At 46.1% G+C, this 22409-nt stretch overlaps 1 protein-coding gene across 1 annotated transcript in view; it reads right to left on the bottom strand.

Moving 5' to 3' along the window:
* Positions 1-2236: 2236 nt before the first annotated feature.
* KREMEN1 (kringle containing transmembrane protein 1) overlaps positions 2237-22409 on the bottom strand; it is a 45315-nt gene continuing 25142 nt past the window's right edge. The window contains exons 4-9 of the mRNA XM_006890525.1: positions 16891-17015; positions 10184-10337; positions 7939-8271; positions 6749-6907; positions 4611-4695; positions 2237-2405 (exon numbers count right to left, since the gene is read on the bottom strand). Of these exons, the coding sequence (XP_006890587.1) occupies positions 2237-2405; positions 4611-4695; positions 6749-6907; positions 7939-8271; positions 10184-10337; positions 16891-17015 (1025 nt within the window). The remainder of the gene's footprint in view (positions 2406-4610; positions 4696-6748; positions 6908-7938; positions 8272-10183; positions 10338-16890; positions 17016-22409) is intronic.

Genomic DNA, 22409 nt, shown 5'->3' with positions numbered 1-22409 from the left:
AGTCCATCACTGTAGCACACCCAGCTGGTGCCACATGGGCTGAGGCACCTCTGGGAACTGCAGGTGGCTTTGGGTGTGGTTTCCAGGGGATCAAAGCTCCTTGTGAATTCTTCTCTGTGGTCTGTGGCCAACTTTCTGGTCCTCTCGTCTCCGAGTTCTCCCCTATGAAGCAGTTTCCTTCTCCTGGGGCCCACTCTTCTAGGGGCTTCCTCAGTTAGGGGTCCCTTTCGGTTGTGATCCAGCCTAGACCTGGCATGTTCATGGAGACTCAAGTGGGAACAATTTATAGCCCTGTCTCCTCATGCTGTGCCAAGCCTGGCTTTGGCTTCCCCATCAAGGCTCTAGAGTCACCAGGAAGAAAGCCTGGGGTCAGGGCACCTCAGGGACCCCCAAGGGGGGTCACTACAGGAGCAGTCTTTAGCCAGAATACCAGATGAGAGCTGAGAGGGCTGTGGTAAGTATGCACCCCAGGCAGCAATCCCCCTGCGGGGTGAGTGTCTGGGGCCCAGGACCCCACTGCCATGGGCCTGCGTGGCTGGACACTTGTGTCTGAAAGGAGATTCCACAGAAGCCAGGAATAGTTGGAGGGAGACAGATGCGGCCCATGTTTCCAGGGCTCCTTGTATGTAACCGGCCTCTGTCCTCAGACCCAGAGGCCTCCAGACAGCTGCTCTAAGATAAACCACCCTTTCTGGATCAAAGCGCATAGACAGGGCCCAGAGGCCCGCCGTCTGCAGCTGCACCTGGCCAGTGCCCCCGCCTCCCGCTTCTGGGTGCCCCGCCCACCCGCTCATGCAGCTCTCCTGGTCTCAGGCTGCTGAGCGCCCTCTCTCCCTGTGGACACCAGGCCAGCCCCACCCTGCCCTGTGTCCTCCTGGGACTGGGTAGGCACAGAAGGGCTGCCAGCGTGGCTGAACCCCAGGGAGGGATGCAAAGTGCTTCAAAGAGGCCAGAGGCAGAAGGGGCACATTAGCTGAGGGCCCAGGGCGGAGTTGCCCTCAGAAGCCAGACTACCCTCCTCTCAGCTGCTGCTGCCAACTCCCGCTTTCACACGGTGGGGACGTCCAGTGGGGACAGCTCTCTCACACACACAGCGGGTGCCCTGCATCCTGGGAGCCTCACCCTCGGCAGTGCACCTACATTTTAGAGTGACTCGGGGATGTGGGATCCGGGCCATTCCTGACTGCCCTCGAGGCCACGGGGAGCAGAACCCTCAGGTGAGCCTCATATCAAACTAAGAGACACCTGAGCGGGGCATGCGTGCTCGGGGTCTCACCGCAAAAAGCTCAAGCCCACTGCCATCGAGTTGACTTGGCAACTGCAGAACACAAGGCTGGGCCTCCTTTGGGGCTTAAGTGGTGAGGCTTAAATGTTGCAGCACAACACACTGATACTCTTGTTCTGAACACGCATCAGCCTGGAGACTCTTGGAAGGTGTGGGGGCCCAGGCACTGGCGGCCCACGCTCCTACGGCCCTCTCTGCTGCCTGCACCAGCTTCCAGTAAAGTGTGGTGCCTGAATAAGCGGGTGGGGTTTTTTACGCCCACTCTTTGCGCTTGCTCTGCTGGTCACGGGGCTGCGAAAGGAGAGATCCGGAAAGAACTGTGCATGGAGGGGGGTGCCAAGGTGAGGTGGAGGGGACTCTCTCGGCCCAGTTCTCAGGCTGCGGGAGGCCTGAGCCGACCCAGAAACCTGACTGCAAAGCCCTGCAGTCGGCATGGAGTGTGGCACCCTCTTTCTCCTTTGGGGGTGCTAATGCCCAGAGGGATACACTAGTGCAAGACCAGGCTAACCTTCAAGAGACCTCACATTCTCCCAGTGGTCCTGTTCCAAATGTGAATAGTAGGACAAAGGAGTTTGTGACTGGGCAAAGCAGAGAAGCAAGGGTCCGTGTAACCACGCCTCCGTGTTAGGTGGAGACCTAACACACATCTGGCACACACTGGCCCTGGTGCCTGGTGCAGGCCTGTCCTGGGCCCACTGCTTTGAGGGCAGAGTGATGGAGGTCCGGAGGCTGGCATGGGGAGGGACCTTAGTCTCTCTCCTGAGTACAGCTAGTAAGGCAGGGTGAACCCAGGCTGCCTGGCCCTGCAGTGCACCCCTTCCCATTGGGAGATGGGCACCTGAAGGGGTGCAGTCAGGGAGAGGCAGAAATGGGTCAGATGAAAGCACGGGAGAGTTCAACCCTCGCAGCCCGAGCTCATCTGGGGGCCTGGTGTCCCCCAACAGCCAGGCTTTAGTCACTCACGAGGGGACTTCGGTCATCTTGCTGGCTCTGACCTTTGAGCTTCTTCTTAAAGATGGAAATGGAAGTAGAAGGCTCATAAAAAATGCTCCAGATTTCCCCTGAGGTCCCCGGCTGCCGGCAATCCCGGAGGTCCCCCGCAGCAGGAACACGATGGGCCCTGTCAAGCACAAGGTAATCAGCATTTCAAGCAGAGCAGAGTAAGGTGTCCAAGACAGATGCCCATCTCCTGACATAGATGGTACCCACACCTGGGGGCATAGGTAGACAAGGCCTTGGAAAGGCATACTCCTGGGTTTAAGTACCATTGAGTCTGAAACGACTTAGAGCGGACCCTCCAGTGGGTCTTCAGAGGCAGTAAACTGCACAGAAAGAGACTGTTCATCTTTTTTTCACAGAGCAGCCAGTGGATTCAAACCACGTGCCTTGGGGTTGGCAGCACAACTCCTTACCACTGGGCTACCAGAGCACCCTTCAAATGAACTGTAGGCATCTGGGCTGCAGCGGCAGTATCACAGAGAACTTTTCAACTGGCAGAATTATGCCAATCTGGAAATGGTTGGCCAATTTTTTTTTAAATAGCAGAACTTTTTTTTTTCCGAATAATAACTTTATTTGTAAGCCCACCTAGCTAAACTCTCTCATTGCCTTCAGGTTGAAACTGACTCAGAGCTGACCCTCTATTGCTTTTCTGAAGCTGTAAACTCCACAGGAAGAGACTGCCATCTCTGTCTGGTAGAATGACTTGTGGATTCGAACTGTCAGAGCAGCGCGGCCTTCGGGTGAGCAGCTATGGACCAGGCCTCCAGCACTCCCTGCCTAGGAGGGTTTGATAAAGGCAAAAGCACTGTGTTTGGAGTGGGGGCCTCTTTGACCTCCAACACCTCTGCTTGCGAGGGCACTGGAGAGGTATGCCAGCATCAGATCGCCATTGGCCTTGTGCTTCAGGGCTCATGGACACAGGGGCCTCACCATGCTGGGGGATCCTGGGCCTGTGCAAAGCACCCTGCTCTTCTTGGGGCTGCCGAGGACATGGGGACAAAAGGCTTTCCCAGAACATGGAAGCAGAAACTTGGGGGGGGGGTTGTCTAAGAGACACGGCAGTAAGCTCAGTAAACAATAATAGGGATACTGTTTCACTGGAGAATGTAAAACCGAGGTTGGAAATGCCTGTGGAGGACGGGAAAGTTGGACAGAAGGGAAGACCCGGGCCAGGCTTCATCTCATTCCTGCCGAGCAATGGTGGAGCCCACATTTGCTGTGTGCGTTGGCAGCTGCAGGCCAGTAGGAAACCCAGAATTTCAGTGGCTTGTGCCAGATTAAGTATTCAGGAAGGCGTTGGGATGGGGAGCCCCAAGACTGGGAGCCCCAGAAGAGACAGAATAGGAACCCAGAACAAAATGCACCTGTCAGCACATAAGTACCAGGGTGTCAGTAACTAGCTGGCCTTTTCCCAAAAGGCCTATGTGTAACATGGGAGCAGCAAAAAGAGAAAAGGAAATTTGTTGTTGTTATTGTAGATTTTGTTTTCCAAATTAGTCTAAACTGAAGGATGAAGCTTTAATGACTTCTGAAAGAATTCTTTTCATTTGTAAACAAGAGTCCAAAATGTTAGACTCCTCTAAGACTGCTTTCCAATTTCTTCTTTTTATTTTATTTATTAATTTTTTAATCCAATTTCTTCTTTTAAAAAAACCCAAACAAACTGGTAACCTATTGCTATGGAGTTGATTCTGACTTGAGCTGGAAACTGCCAGGCACCTCTGGATAAACTTGAACCACCAACCTTTTGGTTGGCTGTCAACCATGTACTTCACTCAAGAACTAGGTACCTACAAGACATTCGCTCACTCAGAGTCAGAACCCACTCACTGGTGACCCTTCTCGGTGGGTTTCCGGAGGCTGTAAATCACATAGGAGGGGACTGTCTATCTTTCTTCCTCGGGGCCACTGGTGGATTTGAACTTCCAGAGAGGTTCTGCCTTTAGATTAGCAGTGAAATTCCCTAAAGACTTGGCTTAGGAATATTTGCTCCGGCATAAAGATCTTTTTATGGGACCAACAGCATGGAAAAAAAAAGGGAAATTGTTGTATTTTATGCCCAGAACGGTTTCAATCCTCCTTGAAATCATGTCCTTTGGACACAGGGGTGAACATAACCCCTCCTTCCTTTGTGAGATTTGTCCAGTTGGACACTTCAGTCCACAGAGAATGAGCAAGGCCTCATGCTTTACACTGCCTGGGACTAAGGGCCTTGGAGTCATGCTCTGACATTAACAGTTGTATCCGGACAGATGAAGCACGGTGAGAAAGGAATCTGGATCCTTCCCCGTGCTGGGATCAGGCAGCCCTCTCTTGTACTTACTTGAACGTGATGTGCAGGAGTATCTTTGCTACAACCGCCGTGACTGTGAGAATGAGGAGCGTGGCCAGGCCGTAAACTGTCCATCCTGCAAGTGTAAAAGACAGGTTTGTCAGAGCTGTTTGCGCTCCATTTCCAAAAGGTCTGTTGGAAGCCCCAAGTGAACACTGGGTGCTCAGAGAAGCAGGGCTGGATGGGGGGTCCTCTGTAGGTGGGGCCCCCCATCAAACAGCCTCCAGAGCAGCTGTGAGCTATGCTGGGCTGGAGCCTTGCCCTAGAGCTCATGCCTGGAGAGAGGCATGGTGGTGTGGTCCAAGAGTCTGTGCCACTGAAATCACCATGCAATGGAAGGGAAGCAGGAGCCAGTGGTTAGCCGTGCTTAATGCCATTTTGTCTGTCTTGTAGCTATTTCATGTGTAGAAAGTATAACTGCTTCTTAGTCACTCTGTTGATGATTTACTGTAAAGTTATCTGCTTAACTAGGACAGGAATGCTTGGTCTTATGTATGTGGCTTCTGAACGACTGTGCTAATGTTTTCTCTCGGCTTCATCAGGCTGTGTGGCCCTGGCACAGTTTCTACCTGGAGGCTGATGCCCACTCATTCCAGCCCAGAGACCCAGTCTTGCTCAGTGTCTGGAGAGATGCCTTGCTTCAATCCAGGTGGACCAACCAGATGCTGACCTCCTAAACACTCAGAATGCCCTCAAACTAGAACGACTTGAGCTGTGGACTCATTGTTTCAGAATAACATTGTCCCTGAGCCAAAAGAAACTGCTGGAAAGCCCAGTTCGTCTGCTATCCCAAGTTAAAAGAACCATTCAGGATGAGATATTAGAACCTTCCTGAGTGGGTTTTAAAACTAAAGACTGGCTATGCTTTGCCTTAGAGCTTCAAAGAACTCATGAAAGGAGGTGGCAGCCATTAGGTAGCAGTACTGATACCATATTGTCCTTTCCATAGCTATTTCATGTATATTATGTTTTCCAATAACTAACTCTATGTCAGTGATTTAGCATAAGCATCTTAACTAGGATAGGAATGCTGGGTACTTGTACAACAGGCCTGAGTTATCCTAGAAAGATGTTTAATGACCTTCATGGAGACAGCTGGTTTGACAGAAAAAGACAGAAGTCCTAAAGTCTGGGTGATAACCAGCCCTGGCCAAGACATTAAACAAAATCTCGAATTATGAGCTATCTGTAAGTCTACTGTTTACTGCTCCTAAGGCTTTGTTTCTCTTTATTAAATATATGGCACTTGGTGGGAGGAAGGTTGGGAAATCTAACTGCATTGCTGCTGGTTCCCCCCACTGGCTAGTCTTTCTTCTCTCAATTTGTGGTGCCATATTAGAATCAGCTGCTCCAGAGAAAAACACACTTGAATTTTAGGGTAACACAAGTGCATATGGGTCACATAAAGTCTCTGGGCCTCAGTTGTCTTAACTGAGAAATGGAATGTGTGATCAATGATACTATCCTAGGACACACAACCAGATGTTACAGAGCAAGCACTGCATCAGCCCTGACCTCCCACAGGGGCCCTGCAGGGACCCTGGAGCAGCGTGCAAGTGTCAAGCTTAGGCAATTGCTACAGGCACTCTCTAGCTCCCCCCAGGTCACGGAGGTTTGATTTCCTCAGCAGAAAACAAGGATTGGAAGTATGTCACCCAAGTTGCCAGCGTAAAGGACAGGACCATGCTCATGCCGATTCTTCATAGCTCTTATCAATATCAGATTTGTTCATTTTCCTGTCTACCTTTCTCCTTCCATGAGACGATGAGCCCCAGGTTAGTGACTTTGTTTAGTTGGCCATAGAGTCCAGTGTTCAGCGCTATAGAAGCACTGAAATGGCTTCTGAAGAAATAAATCAAGGGAGTTTTTGCAAATGTCAATGGCTTTAGGGAGCTACAACCTGGAACTGGAGAAGGAATCTCCGAGAAAAAAAGCTCTGATCAACAGCCGCACACAGTGTCCAAGAGGCACCTGCTGGGGCTGTGGAGGTGAGTGCTCTCTCCAAAGGACTAAGACCTTCAAAGACCACAGAGCCAGGACCTGCAACTTGTCTGGATGAGAAATCCCCAAGAGTGTCCCACTCGAGCTCTGAGACTGCCACCCTGATCGATGGTATCTCAGATTTCTACCTGGGACGGTCTGCGGTGGGTGGCTGGGGCTGGTGGTGATGACGTAGAGGACTTTGGAAGACCGGGCAGCACTGACGCTGAGGTTGGCCTGCTCGGTGATCACCTCCGCCAGCGTCTGGTTGACGGTGGGCCTCTCCTGTGGCTGTTCTTCCTTGACGGCTGGAAGGTCAAAGGTTATGAAGAGAGGGTAAGGCTAACAGAAACAGTGGAGCCCCAGGAAGGAGAGGGTGCTGGTTATGAAGAGGGGCCTTTCTCTTGGAGTCAAGTCTCGGTGCAGAATTCTAAGTGCCACCTACCTCAGTGATCTCCTAAGTGGACTCTGTCAGGCTCTGGCTCAGAAGGAGTTGTCAACTTCTAATTATTTGACTGGTCCCTTCGCAGGTATTGGAGCCTGCTTTGTAGGTGTCTCACACCTTTGTAGCTTAGCCTCTCTGCCCGGGAGGCCTTTTCCTTTACTATCTATCAACCCAATCTTGCTGGTTTTCAAGGTCATCCCCCTCAGGGGCGACTACACACGCACTCTTCTGAAGGCCTGAGTATTGCTACCCGGGACACCTTTTCTTGTGCTTCTCCTGTGCTGGTAGAGACCTGCCCAGGGCACATGTTCAAACTCAAGAGGCCAAGATGGTTCCACCTTGGCAGAGTTGAGGAAGGACAGTGACTTGGTCTTTGGGGATTGGCTGGCATGCTTTAGAGGCAGGCGGTGGGCCAAATGACCTCTTTAGAACTTTCTGACTCCCAGCTCTTTCTGTGATGTAAAAGAGGTAATAGCTTTCTCCTCCATATTTCTTTTCAAGGAGGGAGGTCCGTCCCTTTGGGGAAGTAACTTTCTAATAAATCTATCTTTACCACGTTAGCCTCAAAAAAAGGTGATAATAACAGTAAAGGTTTTGATGAGGACTGCATTGTGTCTCCATGAAAGTGTGGAGCTCCTAACCTTTGAACCTGTAAGCTATGCTTTAAATCACTTCCCACCGTGAAAGTTGTTCTACAGGCGCTAAAATAGCAAAATTGACAGGTGACACCTCTTTTCTCTATCATTATAAAGTGGGGGGAAGGTGTTTTGAATCAGTCACATGGTTCCCCTAAAAGCATCGGCCTGAGGGTCCTGAATCAGGACAGAGTGGCAGAGAAGCCGAGCAACACCCCAGCCAGAAGGGGTGTTCCCCAAGGAGGCTCTGCAGTCTCACCTTGGTATAGGACAGCAAAGCCCTGGGCCTGATTGATGCGGTCAGAGAAGAAATACAAAATGACAAAATCCAGAGAGACGTTGAAGGACAAGGGTGGTCGATTCCTTCCATCGAAGCGGACCAGCACCCGGTGGGTGTAGCCGTCCAGCAGCTCCACCATGTCTGCCGAATCCCTGATGTCGAACAAGGTGAAGTTGAAGTGGATGTGGGCAGCCCCCGGCACACGGATGGTCCAATAGCAGACCCTGCCCGTGGCGTAGGTGTCCGGAAAGTCCGGCGAGTAGATCACTGCTGTCATCGCGGAGTAGTTCCCGCCACAGGCACCCACAAGAGCTGGGGAGACACAGGGGCATGGGGGCTCAGTGGTGTCTCGGCCATAAGCACACTCTCCGATTTGGTTACAAACAAGACTCCCCAACTAATGTGATCCTGTTTGGGATACATCACTGTTTTACTGATGTTGTTTTAAATCTACAAAACCCAGGCCGTCTTAGGTTTCAAGATCAGATCATGAAATGTATTGTCTGAACCTTGAATAAATATGGCTGCAAAGACCAGGAGCAGTGGGACAGGGCACAGAGGACAGCTATGGGGTCCTGGGCTTGGGCTGGAGTTGCAGAGTCTTGATCTGGTCTAGGTGTTAGATAGCAAGAGAGGAGAGAGGGAGAGGAGAGGGAGAGAGGTGAGGGAGAGAGGTGAGGGAGAGGAGAAGGAGAGGAGAGGGAGAAGAGAGGAAGAGGAGAGGGGAGAGTTGAGAGAGGAGAGAGGAGAAGAGAGAGGGGAGAGAGGGGGGGAGAGAAAGGGGGAGAGAGAAAAAGGAGGAGGAGGAGGGAGGGGAAGAGAAGAGGAGAGGAGAGGAGAGGAGAGGAGAGGAGAGGAGAGGAGAAGCGAAGCGAAGCTGGTCCTAAGTTATGAACAGGCCTCTATTAAGTAGACCTGAGAGGGACTCCAAGTGTGAGCAGAGATGAGAACGGTGTGCAGGCAGGCAAAGGCAGTGCCCTTTCATAGGGGCTGTGAAGGAGAATGAGATGCGAGAGGGGATGATAGTTTGCTGGGGCAGGGGTCCTATCTATCTGGAGTGTGCTCAGCCCAGGGCCTTATCAGGATCTGGTCATCTAATGACCTCATCAGGATCTGGTCAGCCCTAGGGCTAAGTATTTGGGGTGAGCAGGACCTGAGCCCAGGCCAATCCCCTGTCCCCTGTCCAGGTCTCCTGCTTCTCTCCATCTTCAGGACAGAGGAACCACTACCTGCTCCTGTTCCACACGGCTGTTGAGTTGGAACCAACTCCTAGCTTGGGTTTCTGAGGCTGTAAACTGCTCGGGAGGAAACTATCTTTCCACTGCTGAGCTGCTGGTGGATTTGAACTTCCAGAGAGGTGCTACCTCTGAGTTAGCAGAGCAGTTCTCTAAGAACGACACCACCAGAGTTCCCTTGCAATGAACTTAATAAAAGAAGAGCTCCTATTTATTGAGCTTGTGCAGTGTGCCAGACGCTGAATTCCACCCTTTCCAGGTACTAACTCATGATACAAACCCCAAATATCTGACAACAATAACAAAATCTCAGAGGAGGGATTAGAAAAGACCTTAAAATAACAAGATATCCAAGCTCATCCCACATAGATACATCAATGTCTACCAAAACAATAGTACAACCAAGGTGCTCCTTAAGGACGAGGATACTGACACTTTGCCTCACATTATTTTTGTATCTTGTAAGGAACTGGGAGTTCCTTGGAAAACAACATCGTGCTGAGAAAGGTGGAGGGTCAGAGAAAAGAGAGAAAGACCCCTCCCAAGATGGATTGACACAGTGACTGTAACAACGTGTTTGAATATTATCAGAGATGAGGACAGCACAGGATAGGGCAGGTTTAGAGCTGTTGTTCATAGGGTTGCTATGTGCTGTAGGTGACTAAATGGCACCTAACAGTGAGTCAAACTAGAAAAATGATCTTTTCTAGAGTATCTAAGTATCTCACAATAAACTACTTCTCTTTAAAGCTCTTAGCAGGATTGTAATCCATTACATGTTAAATCTCTTCTTTCCAGAGAGCAGGGGTCGAATTTGTTTGCTCAGTGAGGTATTTTCAGGGTCTTTTCAGTGTCTGGTCTACAGCAGGTGCTCAATGGGTTTTGCCAAGTGAACGGAAGGACGAAAGGGAGGAGAACAGGCAGGCCTGCTTCCCCATGCCAGGATTCACATGCCTTCTCGGGCAGCGATGGGTGCAGGGCATACTCACTATCAAAGAGGATGATCCTGCCATCGCCACCACAGGGCTGGGTGTGGTCTCCGAAGCAGACACTGTTGCACTCGGTACTGGCTGCCTCCCCGTACTTCCAGTAATCAGGATTGTTGCCACAGAAGCAAGCATAGCCCGACTCCATCCCGGCAAACTGACATTGGGGAGAAGCAACCGCACATGTTATGTGTTAGCCAGGGGTGTCTGGTGGCCTAGTAAGCACTCGGCTTCATCCTCGCCCGAGACCCCATCCGAGTCCTCAGCACACTTCATCACAAGCTGAGCATCATTTAAGCCTCCTCATGCTTGGCTGTACTAGTCCCCATGTCCTCTCAATGTGTGCATCACCACTGTATTAACTAAGTTGTAACAAAAACTTTAAAAGGTTGTGGAATGTACGCCAGGTTGTCATTTATAACAATCTTTACAGTCAGTGTAAAATTTTTAACAAATTTACTTTATCTTTGTTGTTGAGAATATACACAGCAGACAATGTACCAATGCAATCATTTCTACACGTACAATCCAACAACATTTACATTCTATGAGTTGTACAATTCTGTTTTTCCTTTTCTAAATTGTTCCTCTCTCATAATATAAACTCACTGTGTCCTAGATTTATTATCTAACATTTTGAGCTTGCCATTGTCAATCTGACCCCATATGATGTTGTTGTTGCTAGGACCCATGGAGTCAACTATGACTGATAGTGACCCTAGGAATGATGGATCTGAATATACATAGACTTTAAAAGATTGTAATGTTTTAAGGCAACGATTTTTTACTAGTTACAATATTGTTTGGTTTCACAAAAATTTCGGGGGATATTTTTCATTTAAAGTTTGATTGCTTGTGTTTTGGTTATCATAGCCTAGAAACCAATGCTTAATCCAAAGTCACGCAAATTTATACATATTTCTTTCTTTATAATGTCATCTCTTAAATTTAGCTAATATTTTCAAGGTCTCAATCTGTTGTTCAAAGGGTTGCTATGATGATAGTCAGTTCGATGGAGCAGAACAACGACGTCAGTCTGGAGACTAAGGTGCATCTGATCCAGGCCATCATCTTCGCAATTGCTTGTTATGCATCAGAGAGCTAGACAATGACTAGGGATAATAGAGAATTGATGACTTTAAGTTGTGGTGCTGGAGAAGAGTGTTGAATATACCATGGAGTGCTGGGAGAACAAACATGTTCATCCTAGAGAGGATGAAGCCAGCCTGCTCCTTGGAGGAAAGGATTCTGAGGCTTCATCTAACCTACTTTGGGCATGTTGCAAGGAGGGACCAGTCCTTGGAGAAGGACATCATGCTTGGGAGGGTGAAGAGATGAAGAAAGAGAGGGAGATGGATTGATACAATGACTGGGGTAATAAGGGTAGGTGTGTCAGAGACAGTAAAGTTGGCACAGGATAGAGTAGGTTTCAGGGCTGTTGTACATAGGGCCGCGATGAATCACAAGTGACTCAATAGCACATAACAACAACAACACAACAATTATAACAATATTACATATGGTGTGAGGAAGGGGTCCAAGTTAATTGTCACAGGTTGACAAAACCATTCTTTGCCTCAATAAATAGAATAAACTTTGCAACCTTGTAAAAAAAAATCAATTGACTATAAGTGAATGGATTTACCTTTCAACTCTCAACACTATTCCTTTGGATAGATGTCTATTTTTTGTTATTGTTTTCATATATATATATTATTACATCATAGGTTTTTTGGTTAGGTATTCTTCAAATTAATTTTCATTTATGGTGTGAAATAAGGATAAAAGTTAAATTTTTCTTCATGAAGACTTCTACTTGTTCTCCAGAAACATTTGTTGAAAGATTATTCTTTTTCCCACTGAATTAATTTATCATCTTTGTTTAAAATCAATTGTCCATGTAAGTGAGAAGTCTATTTCTGGACTCTCTATTCTGCTCTATTGATTTACAGCAGAGCTCAGGGGGAAAAAATTCTATGAAGGCCAGATAGTAAGTATACGACTCTGTGGGTTACATTATTTCATCAAAAGTGCACCTTTGCTATTGTACTACAAAAGCAGCCATGGATGATTTATGAATGAATAGATGTGACTTTATGTAAATGAAAGGAGCCCTGGTGGTACAGTTATTACCTGGAAGATCATCAGTTCAAATCCATCAACTGGTTAGAAAGATGTGGCAGTCTGATTCTGTTAAAATCACAGCCTTGCAAACTCTATAGGGCACTTCTGCTTGGTCCTATAAGATTACTATGGGTTGGAACTGACTTGTTGGCAATAGGGTACGTATGTGCCAATGAAACTTTCCTTATAAAATTAAGAGGTAGTTGGATTTAGCTTGTGAACCATTGTAGCTGATTCTTGATCTACCAACATTATTCTCTTGATTACGGAGCTGTACCGACAATCTCTGTATCAGGTAGGACAAATCGAAGCTTCGACTTCTTTTTCAAAATTATCTTGTCTATTCTAAGTTTTTAATTACTCAGGTACATTTCATAATCAACCTGTCAATATTTTGGAAAAGTCTGCTATGATTTTGATTAAGAGTGCATTGAATTCTGTAGAGCAATTTGAGGGAAATGGACATTTTCAGTATTTTATTGTGATGTGAGTAAAGGTTTACATTACCGTTTTCCATACAACAGCTCAGAAATATTTTGGGTTTATAGAAAATTTACAGAAAAAAATTAAGTTTTTCACTCAACAATTCATGCACATTATGTTTCATGGTACTGATTACAGTTCCCATAGTGTGAACTGACACCATAGACGCTGGCATCACTGAACAAAGCTCCACTTACTAAGGCTTTCTTTAGTTTTCCTCTGCAATGTTTTACAGTTTTCAGTACAGAGGTGTTAAACATCTTAAGTTTTCTGTTAATGGTTTTTTATTAAAAGTCTAGTTATAAATAGATATAAAATTTCCCTTTCTACGGCACATAACAACAACAACAACAACTGTTCAGGTGGCATAGTGCCATTATATGTTAAGCTGTTAACGGAAAGGTTTGTAGTTCAAACCCACCAGCCACTGCTCTGAAGAAAGATGAGGCAGTCTCCTCTCATTACCCTTTACAGCCTTGGAAACCAGATCAACTCAACAACAATAGGTAGTATTTAGAAAGGAGTCCTTTGGCAATGCAACTGGTTAAGACCTTGACTGCTAATAAAAAAGGCTAGAGGATCAAATCCACACTGTGGCCCCTTGGAAGAAAAAGGCTGGAGGATCAAATCCACCCTGTGGCCCCTTGGAAGAAAGGCCTGAGAATATCTGCTCCTGAAAACTCTCTGGGGCAGGTCCACTCTGCACACATGCTGTTGTCATCAATCCAAATAGATTCAATGACAACTGGTAACTGGTGGTATAAAGGAATGAATCTGCAACTTTGCTAAACTGATCTATTAGTTCTAGTAGCTTCTTTGTAGATTCCTCAAGATTATCTTCATACAAGATTGTGTTTTTCATAACAAAGAATCCGCTTCCCAGAGCAAGATCACATAGATCAAGACTACATTGCTTCCTAAGAGATTTCTGGTTTCACCTTTTTAAGTCTTCAACTGAGTATGAGTTAGTATTTGATACTATATATGCATGTATATGGTGTAAGGTATGTAAAGGAACTAGAATGACAAAAAGAAAGGTTTACTTCTTTCTTTCCAACTGACTTTCCTTTTCCCTTTTTTCTTGAGTTATTTCTTGAGTACCCAAAGTACTCCAGTACTTTGTTGAAAGAAGTTAGGGTGTACATCCTTGTGGGTCTTGATCTTAGGACAGCATGGAGCCTGTTCACTACTGAGTATTGAGTCAGCTGTAGGTTTATCACAGATGCTCTTAGTCAGGCTGAGGCAGTTCCCTGTATCGTTCCAGTTTCCTAAGGGCTTGTATCATGAAGGGGTATTGCACTTTCTCAAATGTTTTTGTATTGACTTATTTTAAAAATATCAAACATACTGGAAACATACTGGAAAGTTTCAAGAGGTACATTTTGTGGTGGCATGCGGGGAGGGGGGGAGAAAATAGATTAAATTAATTTTAAAAAGGTATTTTAACCAAAGGGGGAATAAAAAAGAGTACAGACCTTTTACCTGAAGCTCCCATTCAAGTTGGCAACTGACTTTATAATATCTTTTGTAGCAAAAGGATCTAACCCAGGATCATACGTGCTCTTATCAAGTCTCCTCAGTGTCCTATAATCTACAATAGTTCTTCAGTTCTTTTTTGGCCTCTGTTTAATCTTACCCTTTCTGACGTGTAGAAGGCCCTTCATTTTGGGTTTGCCTAACGTTTCCTTGTGATGAGATTCAGATTATGTGCTTTTGGCAAAAATATCATGGATGTGACGACACATGGGATCATCAGGTGGCACACAATGTCTGGTGACACAATGTCTGTCATTGGTGACGTTAACTTTGATCACTTGAGTAAGGTAGTGTATGCCAGTTTGCTCCACTTGAAAGTTACTTGTTTCTCCTTTGTAATTCCTAAGTATTTTTTGTGGAAATAATTTTGAGGATATCAAAATATCCCATTCCTCATGTAACTTTTACCCATTCATGGATACAATCTGGGATATTTACTTACTCATTAGTAGTTGCTTGTAAATCAGTTTCTTATGATACTTGCCAAATAGCGATTCCATAATTTGTTCTCTACATTTATAACCTGCCATTATACTGTAAAGAAACACTTTCTCTTTCCCTCATCGATTTATTTATGGGAGCATGGGTTAGTGGAGTCTCATTTTCTTTAATGGGGTCTAATTCATTACTGTTGCTGTTTGCTTTGAAGCATGGTGATTCCAGACTTGGCCACTGGGAAGCCCTTCAAAATGGCTCTCATGTCCTCTTGTGCTCTCCTCATTCTTTGAGCACTTCCTTACTTTCTTACACAAGATACCTCAGGCCCTCCTTACAATTTCCCAGTCCCAGCCCTGGAATGAGCCACTTTCTCTATGGAATCTTAGTTCTTTCCAGTGGGAAACAATATTTAGACCAAGATGTAGGTGTTAAGTGTACTCATCATTGTGTTTTTTTTCCCCCCTCACCACTGGACAGAGCTAAGAAATATATACACACTAACACTTTTTCATTTCTTTCTATCTATCTAGGGAGTCATATTGGCATAGCACATTATAATCTGGGCTGTTAATTGAAAGGTCAATAGTTTGAATCCATCAGCTGCTCTGAGGGTGAAAGATGATCAATTTCCTTCTCTAAACATTTATAACCTCAGAAACCCAAAAGAGGGTCACCATGAGTTGGCATCAACTCTACAACAGAAGGTTTTTTGAGTTTCAGTGTTGTCATGGTTTGTTTTTTTTTTTTTTAATCTATTATCATGCATTTATACAGATTCGCCCTGGAAAGGGTTAAACTGGGTGGCTCCTTGGAGGCAAGGATTCTGAGGCTCCGTCTAACATACTTTGGACATGTTGTGAGGAGAGACCGGTCCTTGGAGAGGGACATCATGCTTGGGAGGGTGGAGGGACAGCGCAGGAGGGGAAGGTCCTCTATGAGGTGGATTGATTCAGTGACTGGGATAATTGGGATGGGAGTGTCAGAGACAGTGCGATTGGCACAGGACAGAGTTTAGGGCTGTTGTACATAGGGTCACTATGAGTCGCAAGTGACTCGACGGCACATAACAACAACAAACAACAACTTCAATCACTTTCCAACATTGCAGGCTTCATGTCAGCTTTCCTCCACTTCCTTATCTGCAACTGTCTTCTCCAACAGTGAGAAACATAGCTCTCATTATCCTCAGTAGACGCTCAATCCCTTCACAAGCACCAACTCACTCAACCACGTTGGGCTACTTGCCAGGCTCAGCCGCGTGCCCCACACAGGCCACGTCCTTACACAGGCCCTCCAACCTGGCCAGGCTACCCTCCTCACTCTACTTACTGGCTTTCTGAAAACTGAGTTATTAAGGGAGAAAAGTTATTTTTCGTCTCTCTCTTTAAACATAGCAAATAATTACATTGAGCACTCTTATTTTTTTAATACAGCAAATAATTATAATGCCCACATACTAAAGTTCAGATAGATGAATGGATTAGAGAAAAAGAAAATATTTTGGACTTGTGTCTGGACTAGGATACCATAGTTTGTTAAGGAAGTAGCCATTGATTGGCTTTTCCCAGATTCTCTTTGCACATGTGATTATCAGGGCCCAGTCCCTGAACAGGGACATGATATTTGGTAAAAAAAGTGATAGAACCCTCAAAATGTGACAGACTGACAGAGTGGCTGAAACAATGGGCTCAAACATAGCAGTTCCGTGGGGATGGCACAGGGCCTGGCAGTGTTTCGCGCGGTTGTTCACAGGTCATTATGAGTTGGGGACAACTTGATAGCACCTAACAGCAACAACAACAAGTATTGATCCAGGGAACTTACACAGGGACGAAAGGATATAAACAACTGCACTGGAGGCCAGGTGGGATTGCAAATGTTAGGAACTTTCTCTGAGCCTTTAGATAAGAGATCTAAACTTGAGGCAGAGTTAGACCTGCCTTGCATCCCTGGTGCGCAAACCCCACTCTTCCTCCCATTTCTCCCTGGCAGACATACAGTAAGTATAGTTTGACAGGTTGCCCTTGTTTCATTCATATGTATTTTACTGCTATTTCAACAGAACACAGTTGTGCGTTTACTTTGCCCTGTTAATAAACACTAAGAGGGCCCAGCCATAAAGCCATTACCATGAACCTCTGACTCCGGCAAAAGCTGATGCAGGTCTGTATGGTGAGCTTGTTGGACGTTTTACTGCTGCCAGTCAGAGGCGGTGGGTTGCCATGGTCCTTGTAGCAGCCAAGGTTTCCGGGCACTGCAGGGGCAAAAAAGAACAAGAAGAGAATTTCACAACAGCTGGCTGTGAAACACCAGGAGAGAGAGGTTCTCTGCGCCAGGTACTTCCATTCCAGCCAATGTTTCCACTTCGAAGGTACAAATAACAAGCAGCAGGCCCTGAAGATGGAAGCCTTTGTGTCTTCTGCCAGGGGCCTTGTTTTTGTTTTCTTTTGAAGTGCATGGTCAGACTCAGGTTCGTGTACCTCTAACTAACCCAGAGATGTTCTGTGACTGGTCAGTACTGACAGGATTTAGTACTGAAGGGAAATAGGAACAATTCTCTAAAATATCTTTAAAAATGGAGCCGTGACAGAGTAATGGGAAAATACGCTCTACTTTCACTGGAGGATAAGGACCTGGCTAGGTTGTACTGAGACACCTACCTCATCATGTAATTAAATTTTGGCGTAGTTTGTCATGCAGCAATAGAAAACAAATATACCTGTTGTTGTTGTGTACTGTCAAGTCGGAACCAACTCACAGCTGATCCTCGGGGGCAGTGGGGGTGGTTCAGAGGCAGTTAATTGCATAGGAGGAGATTGCTCATCCTTGCTAGTGGCCTCGAACTGCATGCCTTCAGGATTTCAGTACAGCTTCTTACCACTTGGCCAACAGTGCTCAGCAAATACACTTATACCAAACATATGTTTATTAGGTGAAGGGATGAATTCATCATGGCCCTGGGCATTTCAGCCTTTCTGTATACCTCAATTTTCCACCAGTTACTCCTTTATCAATCAGTGAATTGCTAATTGAAGCTCTTTCTCTCTTTTCTCTTTCACAGTTTATTTTACAGAAGTTACGAATCAGGAAGACATACATGCACCCTGGAGTCCTTCTCTTATCAGCTAAGAGTTATATATTACCCAATCCTACAGTGACAGCCACAAAAACTCTTAGAAAATATTTCCCTTTTAAGATGAGAAAATAAGAGAAGTCTAGTGTAGTAAGTTTATATCCAGATTCCGATGGTGCTGAAAGCTAGGCCACTGGTATTTCAAATCCCAGTGGTCTCATTCATGGTGGACAGGTATCAACAGAGCTTCCATATGAAGGCAGACTAGGACAAAAAGGCCTAACAACCCTCCCTCCATCAGTGAAAGAAAACTTGATGGATCACAATAAAACAGTGACTTGCTTCAGACAGGTCATCAGGAGGGATTAATCACTGGAGTAGGACATAATGTTGGAAACAAAGGACCACAAAGATAAGGCAAACTCTTAGTGAAATGGATTTGCAAAGAGCCACCACAATGCTCTTAAACACACTAGTGACCATGTCAGCAACACAGGACAAATACTTAGTTGTGCATAAGAGGCTATGAATTTTCATCAACTCCAAAGCAGCTCTTCTGTCTGTCTCTTGTCTGCACTCTAGGCTCTTGGTTCTGTGAAATGAGACATGTGTCTGTGTAGACACACACATGCTTTTCCGTTTCTGCCATTGCCAGCCAGCTCATTTGAAACTGGCAGGAAGTCCCTCTGCTAACCCCAAGGGTTGTCCTCCCCCTCTCAGCCAGTGGTCACCCTTTCTCCCCTGCGTCATAGATGGTTGAGATATAACAAATGTGGCACACCACACAAATGGGAAAAATGCCTCTTTCGGAAACAAACCAAACTTCTATAGTAGCAAATGTAAACACTAAGGCTCCAGGCGGTGGGAGGCCAGGGGCCTGGCTTGGCCGGGCCTGAGTTTTGGGGTTTAAACAGCTGTGGTCCCATCACGGCTGTGTGATGTAAGCTGATGTTGTTAAAGGGACCTGGTATATAGAAACTTGAGCAATGTGTTTAATGGTTTCTTAATAACTATGTGATCACTATCACCTCAAGTCTTTACTCTGGTTTTTGTCTAATTTGTTCCATTAGGCTAATAAGTGAGCATATTACTTGGCTCAAGTGTGTCAGAGTTGATGAGGATGGCACAGGATAGGACAGGGTTCAGGTCTGCTGGTTAGAGAGATGCTATGAGTAGTACTTAACTCAATGGTACCTAACAATAACAATATGTTTTATCAGTGCACAGAGAGCTTAAGTTATAGAATTACACCTTAAGTTCTGACATGAATAAGATCATGCATTGCCTCAATGCAACCTCTAACCTCTACTCAGAGCAAGTGGTGCGTGAATCCAGGCAGCTCATGTTCCAGTGGGGGAAGCGAGGGACCAAAAAACACTTGGAGGTGGGGCCTAAGAAGCTGACCATGGCCTCTGTGGTCACCTGGGGGATCGTCTTTACCGCCAAGTCATCCAGTTCCAAACACCATCTGTTCTATCGCCTAAAATGCCACACACCTGTCCCCGTCTCCTCATCAGCTGCCACTCCCTCAGTTCAGGTCACGTAGACCATGCCATGGACTTCTGATCCATTCCCTCTCCTGCTCCCAGGTTCACCTCTCTAAACTAACTTTGGCCATCACAGCAATCTCTTCACAGTATCTTCCAGGCCTGAGTCAAGCATGACCTTGACCATGAACATCCAGTGGTGGGGAGAGGGATGAACAGCGGCATCTTGAGAGGGAGGCAGGCTCTGTCTAAAACCCTACAAAGCAGGGGCATTGGGGAGAGAATGCAAAAAAGAGTGGCTAGATAATGAACACTGCATTACATCAGAAGAGGGGAAGAACTGTTTGAAAGGAATATATGATTAGGGATTACATGTATGCGAACAATCAAACAAGGGGTGCTTTGTGGGGAGGACGAGGGGAGTGGCAGTGGACGGAAAGAAAATGTGCTAAATGGGAAAAAATGAAAACATTTCGATGTTAAAAACCAAACCAAACCACACCCTTCAAAGCACCTGGTTTCCCCTGAGGACAAAAAGCTCACACCTTGTCATGTGGTACACGTGGGGCCTAATCTGTGCTGTTCTGCCTGCCTTCCCTCTCCCACCAGTCTGGCCCCTCTCTGCCCTTGGGTTCACATTCTATCACAGGCCAAATCAATCAGAACATCTGGGCCAGTTTCCCAACTGCACTATGCTCTCTAGCCTTGCAGGTTTTGCACATGCTGTTCCCTATACACGAAATACTATTCCCTACTTAGCAGGAGTTTCTTTTCTCTGGGAATCTCCTTAGATAGTCCTCGGCTTTAGAGTCTTTTATAAGTCTGGTGTCAGCCAGTACTAGGGTCTCATAAGAAGGCTTCTAAGTGCCTACTACATGGTTCTAAAGCAGCCGAGGTCAGTTTGATTCTAAACACCTGTTTATTGTTTCAATACAGTCCTGCTTCATGTTCATAACATGAAACGGGACTGTATCTTCTGCACACCATTGTGTTCCCAACATAGCAGGCATGTGCTGAAAGAAAAAACTGCTCATCTGGGCGGCCAGCTGAAACCACGGAGGGCGTGGGTAGAGGTACCTCTCAGGCAGCACTGAGGGAACAGGGCAGAGCAGGCGTGGAAGCAGAGCTGATCTGCTTAGCAAATGCACTCAAAGCTAGTAACTACTGGTTTTGACTTCCACTCATGGCATCTTGTTTAACTATTTAAAAACACCATTCCAGATCACTGAGGTTGTCACAATAGTTAAATTTAAAATGGAAAATGTTATCTTAAACATTTTTGAGAAAACTTTTCTAAAATGGATTATAAACTCAGTCTCCGTAACCCTGAGACCAGAAGAACTAGATGATGCCCAGCAACCACTGCTACTACTGTAAAAGGAGTCACAGTAGACGGGCCTGATAGAGAGGGAGAAAAATGTGGAACAAAACTTAAAAAAAATCATAAAAATCCCAGACTTACTGGTATGATAGAGACCAATGGAACCTCCAACGGTATATCCCTTAATTACCTACTCTTCAAGCATCCCTATGACGCAATTTCCAGAAACAATAGATCAGCCCATAAAGTGAAGAGGAATACCTTCCTTGGAACAATCAGCCTTAAGGCAGCAAAACCAATTTGCTCTGCAAACTTCCAATCAAAATAAAGATTTTTAAAAAAAATGTACTGCTGTTGTATACCACCAAGTTGGAACCTACTCATAGTTGGTTCTCAGAGGCAGTAAATCGAATGGGAAGAGATTGGCCATCTTTCTCCTGCAGAGCTGGTGGACACGAACCTTGTGTCATTGGTATGACAGTGAAACTCCTTACCACTTGGCTACCAGAGCTCCCAACAAATAACACAAATGCATTCTCTATATCTTAAGTCAATTTAACAGTTCAACCTGTTTTTAACTTTTTCTTGGTGACTTGAGGCCATCAAATGGATTTCCCCAGATGGCCCCAGGCTGGTGTGCTTTCCTGCATTCTTGTGTCTGACTTTAATCGCCTGTCTCCTTGGTTGCCGTCAGGGCTGTGGAAACCTCAGAACGTTTGAACTGAAAAGGGTCTTAGAGGGCATTTAGTTATTACTACTGTCAGTGCCTGTAGGACTTGCTTAGCCTTGTTTTAATCTTCTGCTTCTTAGGTTTAGACTCAGAGGGAGGGGAAATTCCCCACAAAACTACCACACTTATTAGAACTGTAAGAAGGCTTAGTGTAGTTCATAAAACAGGAGGGCTTTTATGCTCCCCACTGGCTGCCCCCAAGACAGCAGAGGGGCAGTGTCTGTGTGCTGCCTTCTCGGTACATGATGATATTCTGAGAGATACTGGTGTCACCATCACCTGTCCCAGAGTGGCCAGCCCACTGCCCTGAACATAGATGGGGGCTCAGTGTCACAGAGAGCCTGAGCTACTGTTCTGGCTCCATCCAGGCCTTTCTCAAAGCTCAGTTTCATCTGCAGTGGGAAGAGGAAGAATACGTGCCTTTAGGGGATCTTGTGAGAATGAAAACGAGCTCATGTAAATAAAACAAATACCACAAGGCCTGGCTGGATAGCATGTGCTGGCTAAACAGGGTTTACTATCTTATTATCCTTGTACATAATGAGGCTTTTATCATTCTCTACCCAAATAGGGATAACTTGCTGGGCAACAGAAAAGTCGACTAGCCGGCAATCAAAAGACTGAATCAAAGGCAGCCACCTCCGAAAGCTTGGTCTGACCTTTGATATTAAAATCTGAATCTCCTACATCTGTCTAGCAGACAATGTGGACTTTCTCTCACACCAAACTCAGAGCCTCCTCAGGAAGGCAGGGCGGATGAGGCTATGCCTCTGTGACAAAGAAGAGGTTGAGAAAAGGTTTGCACGAGAACATACAACAGTTGATGAAGGGCTTGCACGAGAACATACATAACAGCATGGGAGAGTCGAGGCCAGGTTCTCATTCCATGGTTTTGACCTCTTCTCACAGGGACAATCGTAGGAATGAAATGAAAATTGAATCCCTGAGGTGAAAGACCAAACCCTCAATCCTGGCACACCACCCCCTTAACACGCCGTGTCTGACATGGGCGAGGCTGGGGCAAGCAGCTGGCCTCT

Source organism: Elephantulus edwardii, unplaced genomic scaffold (genome assembly GCF_000299155.1).
Source record: "Elephantulus edwardii isolate Elephantulus edwardi_28Jun2011 unplaced genomic scaffold, EleEdw1.0 scaffold00089, whole genome shotgun sequence".
Taxonomy (NCBI): Eukaryota; Metazoa; Chordata; class Mammalia; order Macroscelidea; family Macroscelididae; genus Elephantulus; species Elephantulus edwardii.
Note: the sequence above shows the minus strand (reverse complement) of the source record. Positions and strands in the feature narration are given on the sequence as shown.